The sequence below is a fragment of the Lissotriton helveticus genome, chromosome 3_1 (genome assembly GCF_964261635.1).
Source record: "Lissotriton helveticus chromosome 3_1, aLisHel1.1, whole genome shotgun sequence".
NCBI lineage: Eukaryota > Metazoa > Chordata > Amphibia > Caudata > Salamandridae > Lissotriton > Lissotriton helveticus.
Genome location: NC_136061.1, coordinates 812074309 through 812089983, shown reverse-complemented (window position 1 = coordinate 812089983; position 15675 = coordinate 812074309). Strand labels below are relative to the sequence as shown.

At 44.3% G+C, this 15675-nt stretch overlaps 1 protein-coding gene across 2 annotated transcripts in view; it reads right to left on the bottom strand.

Moving 5' to 3' along the window:
- Positions 1 to 15675, bottom strand: part of UEVLD (UEV and lactate/malate dehyrogenase domains) — a 346003-nt gene that overhangs the window by 122740 nt on the left and 207588 nt on the right. For both annotated transcript variants that reach the window (XR_013608720.1, XM_078681085.1), the window contains exon 9: positions 2896 to 3069. Coding sequence is in view for 1 of the 2 variants with exons in the window: in XM_078681085.1 (XP_078537211.1) it covers positions 2896 to 3069 (174 nt within the window). In the remaining variant the exon portion in view is untranslated. The remainder of the gene's footprint in view (positions 1 to 2895; positions 3070 to 15675) is intronic.

The following is a 15675-nucleotide window of genomic DNA, read 5'->3' as shown; positions in this document are numbered from 1 at the left end:
CATGAGGACCAGAGAATGGAACTCAAAAACGTTTTCCTGGGGCACACCTGGAACGCTACAGCGGTCACAGGTTTGCAGGCGTACTCTGAAAACCGCTATGTATTCCAGAAAGCCATAAATCTGCTTCCATGTGCGATTATAGACGTGCAGGTCAGATTTACGACTAAGAGTAGGGCCCAAGTTTTAGAGCCTGCACCCACCACATAGAGCACTTTTATTAATAAAAACAAATGTGAAAATTGCCAGGGCCCAGGATGGTTTATGATTGCTCATCAATTTCTGACAGCCAATGACAGTTGTAGAGCATTTAAATATGAAAGATAAAGTCCTAATATAATTCAACCAGGATTTCTTTTAGTTTTGGGTTCTGTCAAGGATGCTTTCCCCTTGAAGAAAGTCTGTCTAACTTTCAAATCAGTGGTCATTTCCTCACTGCACAGCATCTAATTTCTTTATTTTTTTGCGATTCTTTATTTACCTGTATGTCCAACATCTCCCTGAAGATCAACCCAACGAAGACAGAATTCCTGTTATTTTGCCAAGAACAACAAGCAGGAAAACTGGCTCAATTACATGTCCCTTGACGTCTTCGAATCCAAACATTCATGGAATACCAAGTTTACTTTGGACACCAACCTCAAACACTAAAAACAAAAGACAGTCTGGTACTAGCACTCTTTTCTAAAGAAAGTGAAACTGTTTCTGCCAGTAAGCGACTTCAGAATAGCTGTGCAAGCCCTCATACTCTCACTTCCGGATGATGGCATCTCCATGGTTTCCAGACTCTACAACAATACCACTTACGAACATCCTACACACTAGCACGTCTCATACACGACCAGAAGAAATATGATCATATCACCTACATCCTGATCGAACTCCATTTACTTCCCTTGCCGTCCGACAACATCTTTAAAACCAAGTCTAGCACCCCTACATATTTGGGGGAGAGGCTCCCAATTTGTGGTGCCCCTCTGCAAAACTTTAGCTAGGCCACCATCAGACTGGAGACTGAAAAAGTGCACCAAAAAAATTATATCAAAAATTTAAAAAAAGAAGAAAGCAAGACCGCGTGCCTTTTTCATTTATGCACCCAGAATCTGTAACAGCATCCTTGTATTGGAAAAGACCTCCCCGCGCTGCTTCAGTTTAGAAAAGAGTTGAAGACACACCTTTGTAAAGAACATTACATCACAATACAGTAATAATCCAATAACCAGCTACCTTCGTCATTCCATGACTTTCTACTGGTCTTTGAGCCTGTATTGCACTTGCTGCCTTTTCGGTTAGATTTGCACTATACAAATACCGCATACATATATACTCTCATTATATGAGTGGACATTGGCATATTATGTTATGCTTAATTGTATTGTAGACATATCAGCCAGGAGGGTATTATGCCACCTAAGAAGGTGGCCTTTGGCTGTCTGTGGTCCATTGGAAGAGGCAGGTTTTTAGTTTCTTACAGAACTCTAGGATGGAGCTAGTGGCTCTGATGTGGAGGGTGGGATCATTCCAGGCTTTAGGGGCGGAAAGACACACCACCCAGCTCTGGTTCAATGGATCTAAGGGATAGGGGCGAGGAGGAGATTGGCAGAGGGAAGGTGTCAGACTTGTGTGTGAAACTATCAGCTCTTGAGGTATGCTGCACCCAACTGAAGACCTTTCTGAGTAGCTTGATGGTGTGGCTTGGGTTGAGATGTGTTGGTGGTTCTCAGGGGAGACAGGGAGTCTGGGCAGGAGGTGATCATTGTGTTGACGTTTGTGATGGAGCATGCCACATCATCCTGGTGCGGCAGGCAGGCGTTGCAACTAGAGTTTGGTGATCCAGATGTCTTCACGGATTTTGTTCAAGCTGCACCAGGAGGTCAAGTGCGCCGAAAGTTCGTAGTTTAGTCAAGTACAAGCAGAAAAGGTAGAGTCTGACATAGTGTGGTTATGTGTGTGATGCAAGGATGGAAGGAAGTCAGAAGGTGCGTGTTGGGAGAGTCATCGGTGGGTCTGTTTTGTGTATGGTGGCATCTAGCATGATGTGGTTATGGGTGCGATGTGTGGTGGGTGTGGAGGTGGAGGTTGGAGGGTGCAGGTTAGAGGAGATGCATGAGAAGCGTCAAGAAGGATAAAAGAACAGACCTTTGGATCTTGTGGGGAGACCAGGGCACATCGCCGGGACAGACATCCAGGGTTCAACGTGAAGAGAGTTTCAGCAGGGTAGTGTTGTGGGCTGCTGTGGGTGGCTCATGGACCTGGCATTGGGCGCAGTCAGGGCTCAAATGGGTACAGACAAGCTTGCATTTGACACACTAGTAGTGTGCCCCCCTGCAAACGACCACCATTAAGAAGATCTTGGGAAAGTGAACAGGGTTAGGGAAGGACAGAAAGAGGAAGAAGGTGTGGCACATGAGGCAGGAAGTGGCATGGGAGTTGGTAACTGCAAAGGATGAGAAAGATCACAAGCACAGGGGAAAAAAAGCTGACATTGGGCAAAAGTGAGAATTAGCTGAAGGGGCAGAAAGGCAAGGAGCTAAAAGAGGCAAATGTGAAAAAGAGATGAAAGCCGAAAAAGAGTTAAATCAATTAAACAGGGCTTAACAAGCAAAAAAAGTACCAAGAAGCTGGAGGATGAGAGAGAAGCAGGTAAAGTGTGGGAGGAGGATAGGAGGCCACAGGCGAGTGAAGTGGAGGTCCCAAAGGACTGGGCCTGGTTGGAGGACAGGGAGCTTCGAGGTAAGGTGGTCACGTGGGGGGCCAGGCAGTAACGTCTTATAGTGTGACACAAAGTTTGCTCTGTTTGAAAAGGTTCCTCACCCTATCACCTCTACTAGTTTAAAGTTGTTCTGTGAAATAGCCCTAAAGAAAAACCTATTACAATAAGAGTGAAAACACCTATACCTTTTTCTTCTCCTTGTTCACCAACAATCCAAGCTTCCTTTCCCCAGGAGTGTGCCATTAGTACATTTTCAATGGTGTAACGAAATCTCTCAGTATCCAGATTACATCCAATCCCAATCACTTGGTTTTCTGGAAATCCACTTAGTTTCCAAACAACATGTGTCATTATATCAACTGAAAAAACAGTACAAATAAACAAAAGGAAAGAGAAAAAGTTAAGTCTGCAGCCAAAGTTCTCTGTACCAAGAAATTCAAAACGGGACTATAATCATCCATTAATGTTTGCATGAAGCGAAGATTCAGGCTGCACTTAAAAAACGCAAATACAATGAGGATACAATAAAGAAGAGATAGGAACAAGTTACTAACCATCAGTAATGTTCTTTATGGTGGATACTATATCTACCTGCAGATTCCTCACCTCCAGAATATCCTTAGGCTGTATTCCCATAATGGATTAGAAAGTTTTAAACAGCATTACTCCTGTGTACTAGTAAGTGGTGCTGTGAGGCTCTGCGTTAACTTGGTTCCATCCCAGAAGATATGATGGAGCCGGATATAGGCACCACCCCTGCATGTCAACATAGCTTTCTTTAAAGACTCTGTTTGCACCCTCGAATGCCAAGCACCGCAAAAATCAGAGGTATCAGTGTGCAGATCTCTAGCTTGAGACCATTTTAGCTGTAATAGAGACCGTTCCACAGAATGGGGAGGTGGGAATGCAGTGGGGAATTTGGTTAGTTGCCAAAAGTAACCAATTTGTTCTTCTGATGGATACTAACCACAGAGTCCTCAACTTTAGAATAGACATCAAAGCAGTACCTCCCAAGGTGGTTCATCTGTGGAATGGCTCTGACCAAAAAATACTGCAGGACTGAATGGGAGTAATGTTCTTCCTGCCGGACGTGGCTGTCACGGCAGTAGTGCATCGTGAACAATTGCACTGATTCTGATATCAAGAACAGGCACTCCAAGTTGCAACACAGTGGTAACAACCTTTGTCAGGGTGGAATGGGGCCCGGTCTTTCTGTACACTGCTTCTTGGCCAGTGTTTAGCAGATTTTAGTTCATAAGAAATCCCACCTTGACAGAGTCCTTTTCTGCACTGCCTTGTCTTTGTTCGTCCCTGAGAACCCCACAAAAAGCTGATCATCCACCAATATTCTTTGGTGCGATCGATGTAAAGTTCAAAGCTCTATTGTGGTCCGGTCGATGAGTCTCTCTACCTCTTCTGGTTTGTCCAACGTGAAAAGCAGCCATTGGCTTTGGCAAAAAGGCCACCTTGGTCCTTAACACCAGTTTATCTGGGAAAAATGTGGTATAAGGCGGGTGCACCGAGAGAGTTTGGAGTTCACTCACATGACATGCTGAAGGTATTGCAAACAGGAATACAGTCATGAGAAATGATGAACAGCTATGCATTTGTTCTAAGGGAGTGCACATGAGAAAAGGGAGGACAAAAATGTGATCCCACTTTGGCATCACAGTGGGTTGTGGAGGAAACCTATGAATCAAACCTTTCAAAAACCTCATCACAACAGGTGATTGATGGATGGCTGGCCCAGAAAACACAAAAAGGCAGAAAGGCCTGACAAATAACCTTTAATGGTGCCCACTGCAAGTCCTTGCCAGGCCAAAGTTAAAATAAACAGCAAAACATCTAACAGTTTGGCCTCTAATGGGTCAGTATTGTGAGTGCCATACCAAGCCACAAACTTGCCCCAGCACGAGGGGTAAACAGTTTTTGCAGAGGAACCCCTCACAGCAAGGCAGAAGATCGAATATAGTCAAAAGATGATGCTCAATCTCCATGCAAGGAGTTGAAAATTGAGCAAATTGAGGTGCAGGACCATGCCCTGCTGCTGCTGCAATAGAAAATCCTCCAGAAGCTGTAGCCTGATTGGAGGACAGATCCTCATGCCCACAAGTTCCGGGTACCACACTCTTCTTGTCAAATCCAAAGCCACTAGAATGACTTGGGCCTCGCCATTTTTGATGTTCTTCAGAAATCAGGATAGGAGAGTTACCAGTGGAAAGGGGTATGGGAGCTTGGTGCTCCACTCTATCCAGAATGTGTTTCTGAGAAAAAGCCTCCTTGAAAACTAAAGCCAAACCGTTTGACACTCCGCATTTTCAACTGTCACAAAATTCTAGCCAGAGTACTCCCCATTGCTGGAAGATGCTCTTTGTCACCTCAGGAAGTCATCGTCCTTTTGTGACGTGGCAGTTACTGCCAACTGAGTTTGCTTACCCTGACGCTCAAAGATCACGTCAAGTGATTCGTGATCAAGGAAATGATGCTCCAGCCAGCTCCAGCGACAGGGTGGAGTGGGTAATTTGCCAAGAGGCACTCTGTTTGTTGCAGTACCATGTGGAGGTGGTGTTGTCCATGTGAACCTGAACATCTCTTTGATGGAAGGTAGGGAGGCTTTCAGAGCAAGGAGAACCCCTGAAACTCCAACAGATTGATGTGAAGATGGGTCTTGGCTGGAGACCAGAATCACCTGATCTACACCTTTCCCAGATGACCTCCACATCCCAGCAATGACACATTCGTCATCGTCCCTAACTCTGGGTGAGGCAGGCAAAGGGGTCTGTCAATGTTCCAATTGCGGTCGAGCATCCTCAAGTGGAGGTCTTTTGCACTCTTTAAAACCTGGATGGAATCCAACAGGATTCCGAAGTGCTCTGCCAATTGAGACTTTAGAAGACCTCACAAATGCTACCTGGCATAGTAGACCAGCAGAATGCAGAAGGCCAAGCAGCCCAGTAGCCTCAGAGTCACTTTCATTGAGACCTAGAACCGATGTTGAAATATCGGGATCATAGCCTGAATGCCCTGGACTCGAGGTGGTGGGAAGGTCTGCATCCAGAAAGGCCCCACTTAAAGGGAGCCTTTACAAAGGAGTCAGGGGTGACTTCGGTACATTGATGGTGATCCCCAACGAAATTAGGAGGTTCATAGCCATCTGGAGATGGTCTATGACATACTGTGGAGAGCCCACCTTCAACAGCTAGTCCTCATGATAGAAGAAAACAGGAATCCCCAACCTCTGAAAGTGTGCTGTGACCACCGCCATCACTTTCGTGAACACCCGAGGGGCACTGGTGAGGCTGAAGGGGTGCAACACAAATGGAAAATTCTCTTGGCTTACTTTTAACCGCAAGTGGCATCTGTGGTATTGCAGGACGAATACATGAAAGTAGGCTTCCTGCATATCCAAAGCCACCATCCAGTCATCTGTAACCAGGGCAGACAAAACATTGGCCAACATGAGAGTCTTGAATTTGTCCTTCTCAACATGGCAATCAAAGGGCAGAGATCTAGAATAGGACAAATACCTCTGTCTTTCTTCAGCATGAGGAACTAGTGGGAGTAACAGCCAATCCCTAACACCAGAACCAGAACCCTCTCTTTTTGGCTACCCTGCCAAGAGCGTGCACCTCTGAAAGCTGCTCTGATGTGGGCTGAAATTGCAGCAGATCGAAAAGGAACAGTAGGGCATAGCCCCATTGAACGATCTGAACGACCGACTAGTCAGATGGTATATCAATTGCAGAAAATGCCTGATCCTGCCTCCCACCTGGTGGTCAAGTGCCACTGAGGGTAAACTAAAGCTGATTGGAGGCTGCTGCTGCAAGGGGGGTGGGGGGGGAGAGGGGGGAGACAGGGGAGTTTGCTGTCCCTGGTGGCTTGGATGTTGTCTGCTTGATTCCCACTCGCTCCTGAAAGGGCAAGGGTGCCTGTTGTGGACGCAGTGGGCCTCGGCATTGCCAGTATGCAAACACTCAGAAGTAGACTCGAGTACAAAGGCCTAAGGATCACGCAATGGATATATATTTTTTTTACTGTACCAGCACAGAGTCGCCCTTTTTGTTAAACAGGCAAGATCCATCCACTAACATATCCATCAAAGAGGCCTGCATGTCACCAAAGAAGCCCATAGATATCATCCAGGCATGATGCCAAAGAACCAGGTGACAGCTTGCTGGACTCAAGCAGTTAGTGGGGTCCAGTCCAAAATGCATTTGGCCACATTCTAAACATCCAAGATCAGTGGTTTCCAAACATTCTAGAACCATGACCAACGTTTTATTACAACAAACCTTCACAACCTATTTCGCTTTAATGGACTTGCTGCGGCTGCTTTTGTTTTATGTAACTAAAGATTTGTGTGGTAGAGCCCTGTCATTTACAGACATCACATTTACCATTGCAATACCACTCCATTTGCAGAGAGATACAGTTTTACTGATAAAACTATAACACACACCAATGATTATGTTTAGAAATTGGGTTTTGGTGAATCTATATAATTTGTGCAAGTAAACTGTCTTTATTTGTTTTGAGCCCATTAAAATCTTTGTTTCCATCACATTTCAGAATTACAAAAAAAAAAATCATTTTTGCTTTCCTAACTGGAGAATGTGTAGCATTCATTTGCAGGTATTTACATTGTGTTTTGTGATACAAAAAAATGACATCCTAAAGCCTTTCCTTTCACACTCTGTACTCGGCATAATCTGCTTTACTTTTCCTTGTCTGTCTGACTGTAAAGTGAGATGAAATTGTAAACACCAATCCTCACATAAAAAAATATATGCAGCAATTTGTCGAAAGACAGAGCAAGATAGTTGACCTCTGCATTTGAAGCACAGCAAATGTGACAAGATAAATACATAATCTAAAATACTTCTTTATTTATCACTTGGTCTTTCACAAATCAACAAAACAGCTTGCGACCCACAGTTTGGGAAAAACTGCCTAGTTGGCTTGAGCCAGGTTGCTCAGAAATTCCTAAGGGACTGCCGACAGGATCTCAATGACTATGTCCCATAAAACTATCTCTCCCCAGCAAGTAGCTGGCACTGCCTGACTGGAGGTCTAGGCTGGCAGATGAAAACATTAGTTTCAGGAATCCTTCAATTCTCTTCTACTCTGTATCCGAGTAGGTCGTAGGGAATGAATTGTGGTTCACACTGGTGGTGGAAGCCTAAACTATCAGACTTTCTGGCATAGGGTGTTGTATCAAGAAGTCAATGTTGCCTGCGCCGGCCTGTAACATCTGGGTACCTCCCTCTTCATCGGTGGGCAAGAACAAGGCTTAGACAAGGTGCTCATTAAGGTGGCACTAGAGGCTTCATTGACTGCCAAAAAGGCTCAGAAGAAGACTGTTCAGAATACAACAATTCTGTTAGCACGTTAGTGTTAACTTCCACAGATGGCAGCCGTAAATGTAAGATCTCTCGTGCACGTCTCATAAGCGCAGCAAAGGAAGCCGTCTCTAACTTTGACGATCCAAGAAGAGAACATAACTCAGTGTCTGGGGATATGTCTAACCCACAGGCTTCCTGCAAGTCCATGTACATATAATTATCATCACAGTGTAGGGAAATTATACCCATCATCTATATTGTCGTCTCTGAAATATTGTTGATTTGGATCACAGTTGGAACTGAAAAGTTGTTGGAGCGCTGGGGTGTGGCCCTGAGGTAAGGCATGGTTTTATCTGTTTCGGATTGAACTGCGATCGGGTGCGTCATTATTAATGTATTAGTAAATTGGTCTAATTTTGTCTTAATGGCCACTTCTGCACTTATTCAATGGAGGGCATAGAGGTAACAATTAAATGGAAAGCTTAGAGGTAACAGATCTTGGGATTATCATTGCATGAAATGAAAATACCATTCTGCCGCAGTAATCTACAAAAAAAGACAGATTATTCATCAAATGTTGGATGGGTCAATGCTTTAAAGTGAATGCTATAAGTTTTGAAGAGCATAATACACTGTCAAAATCACACAAGCAAGCATTTAGAAAATCTAATGAAACAACTCATTGGGTCTCAGATGAAGAAACCCACCATTAACATGGGCAGAAAGAAGATACTATTTTCAAAAATAGGAATTAGCTTAGAACAAGTAAAGAAATAACCTTTCACATTCATTCTTTCACAAGAATAACATTTAATATTACAGATCTATCCAGGTACCGCCAGATGTGTACACACAGAAACAAATGTTAAAGAAAAATGCCTTATATTAACACTAATGTCATAAAGAAAGATATTATGCTAATATGTCATAAATTGATTGAAGAGACCAACAGAGTTGATATCTGTCCACTAGAGTAACTCTCTGGGAGAATCAATACATTCAAATGGAAGAGCTTAGGCACCTTAATGGTGTAAAACAATACCCCTTAGACACACTTTCAGTCAACCAAATAATGTATGAAAGTTAGACCTTCACCTGATTCATGACTCAGCACACAAAGAACGAACTACTTCTGGACAATAAGACAAAACCTACTTACACAAAGAATATTACAGTGTTATGACAATTAACAAAACTATACTGCATGAGCGGTACAATGATCATTTCTTTACAAATCCCCATTGAACCCACTTAACGTATAGTCTTTACACATGAGGATATTCATCTACCAGCGAAATACAGAAAGGAAAAGAAAATATATTTTTACGTCATTCTCTGAGCCAATTGTCATAAATATCAGACTTAACTAAAATAGGAAGCACGAATAAGCAAACAATATATAATAAACAGTACATTCTGATGGGTGTTTATTTATCAGCAAGTAAACTAGTCAAACAAAGTCCTAATGAGGAGGAAGATTGCTGTAAAGCCAAGAGTCCAAATGTAAACCTTCAGGATGTTTGTGAATTGAAGGAACTGTATTACATTGTGAAATGAAACAGCCAAATGGATTCATTTAGTGACTTATTTAATGTTGTCTATCTAAACTAGTAATTCTATTCAATGATGACTCAATATGGCCCACACGTGATATATGAAAATGGTATGATTATAAGGAGCTTACTGGTTGCAAAAAATACTTAATACTTTAGTTTTCCATATTGGTGAAGGGTACTTTGTCCTTTATTCCTAAATCACTAAGCTACTTTGCGTCTTGGCCGGCCCTGTTCTAGCAGTCTGTGTGCAAAATTAGAGGTTATTATTTCAACAAACCACACATTTATGGCTAATGACACAAAAACAAAATTGTAATGAAGTACAAAATAGAGGAAAGTACACGCATGTAATATTAGCATTCTGCAGGTAGGTCTCCAAAAAATTGTAAATAAAATAATTAAAAACAGAACTGATCCACCTAAAACAGCTTATACAATTATCTAATCTTCTGGTACTACTACACTGCGCATTTTAAAGACATGCTTAAAATGGCGTTTCACCCAATTCTATGAAAATGGAGGTGTCTCTCACCCGAACAACCTTTGTAGGAATGGGACAAATGATATCAGTATACTGCCAGCTTTGTATTTTTCATAATGCAAATAACATTGAATTTCCATCATAACAATAGTTGCAAATAGATTCACACTCAAACACAGACTATAACTTTATCCTAGAAAGACTGATCAGTCAACATGAACATAACACACACAGATGGGGAAAAAAAGTACTCTCTTGCACAACACCGAGAATACTGTGATAGGGCACACTAGCGGGTGCAGTAACTACGTAGCTCCTAGTTTTTACCGCTTCCATTCACTACATCCAGGGATGGCACCAGAACATGGGCAATGTAAATAATGATGAGCAAAAGTTACATATTACAAGGCCCAAGAACTTGTCGAAGGAGAATAGAATTTCTTCAGTACCATAAGCATAAGCAAGATCATGGTGTTAGTTTGACTTCTATAAGTATGCTGATGATTGTTTTCATCTTATCTGAGATCGCAAATAACCTGTTCAAGTGCAGGCATCAGCACAATGAGAGATGCTAAAAAGTCCTTTTAAAGTACCAGAAGCAGAGAAATAACAAAAGAGGGGCACTGGGGCTCACAGACATCTTCCATGCCCCCAGCAACAACAAGGGCCTAGCATGACCAAGCTAATATTTGCAAATTAAGTTGAGAATGCAGTAATGTGGCGTCCAAATCCGACCTAAAAAAAGTTCTCGGTCAGCCAGAAGTTCTGCTGCTGAGGCAAGGGTTCTGGAGTAAAGTCCTCATTGTCCCTATAGTTTGCTTGGGTAATATATGCCTCAACACTGTACAGGCTCTATCAACAAACAGACCCGGGTCCAACGCCAGAGCTGGTTATGGATCCGGAGCCAGTGCTGGAGGAATCGTAGTGAGCGCTGAGGGAGGGGCCAGAAGGTGGGCCCAATGGCATAGGGGTGGAGGCTTGTCTTTCCAGTGGATACGTTTTTCGAATTTACCTTAGACCTATTCACAAGGATGACTTTTACTGAGATCAACCTTGAATCTAGTGTTCCTTGATACAAAGCTTGCCTAGTTTGCTCCTTTTGGCCCTTCGGATGCATTAAGGAATACCGGTCATAGGACTTGTAGCTAGGTTTGTACCCGAGGCATCATAAGCAGAACCATCACAGACATCTGCTTCTGACATGTGTCACATGGCTTATAGGCTATCAATATCAGGGTTGACACCCCTGCACACTGCCAAAGTTTTAATAAGAATTTGACAATTTGGTAAAAGGAGACAAGACGCCGCAATAGGTGAATCTGCAGGGTGTAACCTCTGACGAATGTGTGACTACAAGGCCGCCCTAGTTTACCTCCTCCATGAGGTTTTCCCTAGTTTAGTATAAGGACCTCTTCAAATACACACTGACTAAGCGTTCTTCCATTTAGCAGGAAAAAAGATGTATACGAATGAGTATGGTGCATGTGCCTGCTTTAACTGTAAGATGTGTGATCTAAGAATCTAGAGAATCGGTATCCCTGGTCCTGAAGAAAGCTGCAGACCCCATTTGGGGGAATTTGGCTGAAACATGGCGAGCTACTTGATGCAGGAGTGATGACGACTCCTAGGCATTGCTAAAACTTTTAATCATCCTGTTAGCCTCACAATTAAATAAAGGTATACCCTTATTGAGGGTTCCTGGTAATTTTAATCCTGAACTTTTTGAATGGATCACACCCCCAAACCTTCGTTGGCTCCTAATTATCTTATTGGTGAAGCTGAAGCACCCCTAGAGAATGCAATGGATTGGTAGGATGGCTGATGATGAAGCATGACACCCACATTGGGGGGCAGGAGGGGGGCGGGGCGTAAGGCCATACCTTTCAAATGTTTGAAATGATTTCCAAGTGTTTTGACTGGGGTTCTACATTTACCATATAAATATATTGCCAAGGTGTTACGGGTGCGGGATGAATAGGCAACAAGTGAATTTTAGTCTTCTTATGTTTTATTTTGTGAAACAATAAATCGGAACTTTTCTTTCCCCTTGTGATCGTCCCACGTGGAGACCGGCTTCTCGCGGTGCTTCTACGGCTGTACTCTGTGGGTTCTGTTCGACGGCCTCTCTCGGGTGTCCGTCGACGAAGAGTCTCGTCCGGTTCCGTCTTGTTGCTCGAAGCAATCAGAAGGAGAATACAGGGTATGAGTCGAATGTCCAATTTATACACTACGTTTAAAGGAAAGGGTGTGAGGATCTAACAACCCGTGCCACACATCTATGGATAATTTCAACGTGAGGGGTAAGTGCTCAGGGTAGGGACACAATACCAGGGATGTGGGAGTACGCAGGTTATTCGGAGATTTTTCCCTTATAACTGACCCAGCCCCTGATCTTGTCTCGTACCTGGGTGAGCCATACACCTCCCGCGGGTGTATGGCTGGGCGAATCACGGAGTCGTTGGCCTCCTGGCTTCTCCCGTCTCTCGTCCTCTTCTCGGCGTCTCGTCTCCGTCTTCTCAAAATCCGCGCCGCTCTTCTCCGGGTCGCTTTCTCTCTCCTCTCCGCTCCGGTCTCCTACTCGCTCCCTCCGGGTGAATAAACACACTGTTGATTCGTCCTTCTCAGTATAAGACTCCTCTACGTCCTGACGTGACTCCTCCCACTCTTGATTCCAGTCCAAATTAAAGGGCCATTGACCCGTCTCATTCTCTTGTAGTTCCAACTCGGTGTTGAAGTTCTGTGGAAAGTATAAGGAATGAGAGGTGGTACCTGACTTCTGTCTCTGTGATTTCTGTATGTATCCCTGCTTTTGCGACAGTCCCAGGCCGTTACATACCTCCCCCTCAGGACACTCACGATCGGTGAGTGGATGGCGAGACAGAAAGTCAGCGCCCACGTTATCAGTGCCCTTCCTATGATGAATAGAAAATACGTAAGGCTGCAGGGACAGGAACCATCGTAGGACTCTAGCATTATTAGCCTTGTTGCGAGCCATCCACAGTAGCAGAGCATGATCAGTAAAAAGGTCAAACCGACGTCCCTCGAGATAATATGCCAGTTTGTCAATAGCCCATTTTATCGCGAGGCATTCCTTCTCAATCGTAGCATATTTCAGCTCACGAGGGAACAACTTCCTGCTGACGTATAGTATTGGATGGTCGTGACCGTCACTACCTACTTGAGACAGCACTGCCCCAATACCATAATCAGAAGAATCAGTATGCAAGGAAAAAGGGCGAGAAAAGTCTGGGGAAGAGAGCACCGGTGTAGATGTTATAACGGACTTCAGTACTCGAAAGGCTTCCTGCATTTGTACGGAAGGTCGTACCGGTGTGGATGATTTCCCTGCATCTCTCAGTGCATCCGTAAGGGGGGCAGCTATGTCAGCAAATTGTGGAATGAACCGTCGGTAATAACCGACAAGTCCCAAGAAAGACCTCAGTTCCTTTCGAGTCGAGGAAAAAGGGGTGTCGGCAATAGCCCGAACTTTCTCAATCTGTGGTTCAATCAACCCGTGTCCCAGAACATAGCCAAGATATTTCACCTTTTGAAAGGCCATCTTACATTTTCTAGCGTTAACAGTGAGCCCCGCATTCTTGAGGGCCCTCAGCACTTTGCACAGGTGACCGAGATGAGTTTGCCAATCCGGACTATATATCACAATGTCGTCCAGATATGCCGACGTGAAATCGGACAATCCAGCCAGAACAGTGTTCATTAGGCGTTGGAACGTAGCCGGTGCCCCATGAAGTCCGAAGGGGAGCACCGTGATTTCAAAATGTCCTTCATGTGTGGAAAAGGCAGTTTTTTTGGCATCCTCAGGTCTTAGGGGAACTTGCCAATAGCCCTTTGTCAAATCCAGGGTAGTGATGTATTTCGAGCTTCCTAGTTTTTCAATTAACTCGTCCACTCATTCAAAGCTCGAAAGTCCATACAAAACCTCCTGCTGCCGTCAGGTTTGGGTACCATGACAATGGGGCTAGACCAATCACTTTTAGAAGGTCGAATAACACCAAGGCGAAGCATCTCGTCGACCTCCTTTTTAATAGCAGCCCTCCTAGCCTCTGGAACTCGGTATGGTCTAATCCTAATCTTCTTGTCACGAGGGGTCACAATACAATGTTCCGCCAGGGATGAACGCCCCAGTTGATCGGAAAAGACACTCCCATACTTTTCCAGAGTATCTTTCAGTTCTGTTTGTTGGCCTGCCGTCAGTTCCTCATTACGTACAAGCAATTCACATGTAGACTCAGTGGGGCGGGATGCCTCAGTCAAATTACACGGGAGGGTGGTGGACACAACCATTTTTTTAAAAGGTTGATGTGGTAGGACTGTTGTTTGTCGCGATTAATTTGCAATTTATAACTAGTGAGACCAATCACCTCGACTACTTTATAAGGACCTGTCCACTCTGCTTTAAATTTGTGAGAGGAGGAAGGCAATAGAACCAAGGCCCAGTCATTGATCTGGAGCTGTCTCCATTTTTTTCCCCTGTCATAAGCAACTTTTTGTCTATGCTGGCTAGTCTCAAGGTTGGCAAAGGCCAGATCTCTCAACTTGCCAAGTTTAGATTTTAGACCCTTAGCATAGTCGAGTGTCGCAGATGTTTCTTCTGAGGATTCATTAACCCATGCGTCCCTAGTCATTTCTAAAAGGGAGCGGGGTTGACGCCCGTATAACAGCTCAAATGGCGACACCCCCATACTGGATTGTCGCTGAGCTCTTATAGCGTATAACGCTAGAGGTAACATCTTATCCCAGTCCGCCCCACTAACTTCCATCATTTTACAGAGGATGGCCTTCAGGGTGTGGTTGTAACGTTCCACCAGTCCGTCCGTCTGAGGGTGGTAAACAGAGGTACGGATCTGGTGGATGTCCAACGTGTGGCATATCTCCTTCATTAGTTTGGAAACGAACGGACTGCCCTGGTCCGTCAAAATCTCCTTTGGAAATCCGACCCTATTAAACAATTCCACCATCTTATCCCCCACCTGTTTAGAATTTGCCGCCGACAAGGGAAACGCCTCAGGGAATCTCGTGGCATAGTCGACCACGACCAAAATGTGTTGGAAGCCTTTCCTAGTTTTAGGCAAAGGTCCAATAAGGTCCATTCCGACACGTTCGAATGGCTTCCCAATGATTGGCAATGGCTGAAGAGGGACAGCCGGGGGTTTAGTCATATTCAACCGTTGTCATATCTCGCACTTCCTACAATAGGAGTCGGTATCCTTATATATTCCTGGCCCAAAAAAAATTCTGAGGATATTTGGAGTGGTTTTTTCGGCACCGGCATGGCCTGCAACCAGATGGCTATGCCCAAAAAAAAGGACCTGCTCCCTAAAAGACACGGGCACCAGGAGTTGAGGGGAGTCACCCCGTTTACCTATTCTATACAGTAGCCCGTCTTGAATTGAGAATCCGGGATAAGAATTTGAATCTTCGGGCCTCAGGTGGGCCTGTTCCCACGCATTGAAAAGAGTGGTGTCACTCATTTGTGCAAATTTAAAACTCTTATCGAGAACCCAGGGGTCCTGTGAAAGAACCGCATGGATCGATTCGCTGTGTTTATCGGAGGACCCAAACCCG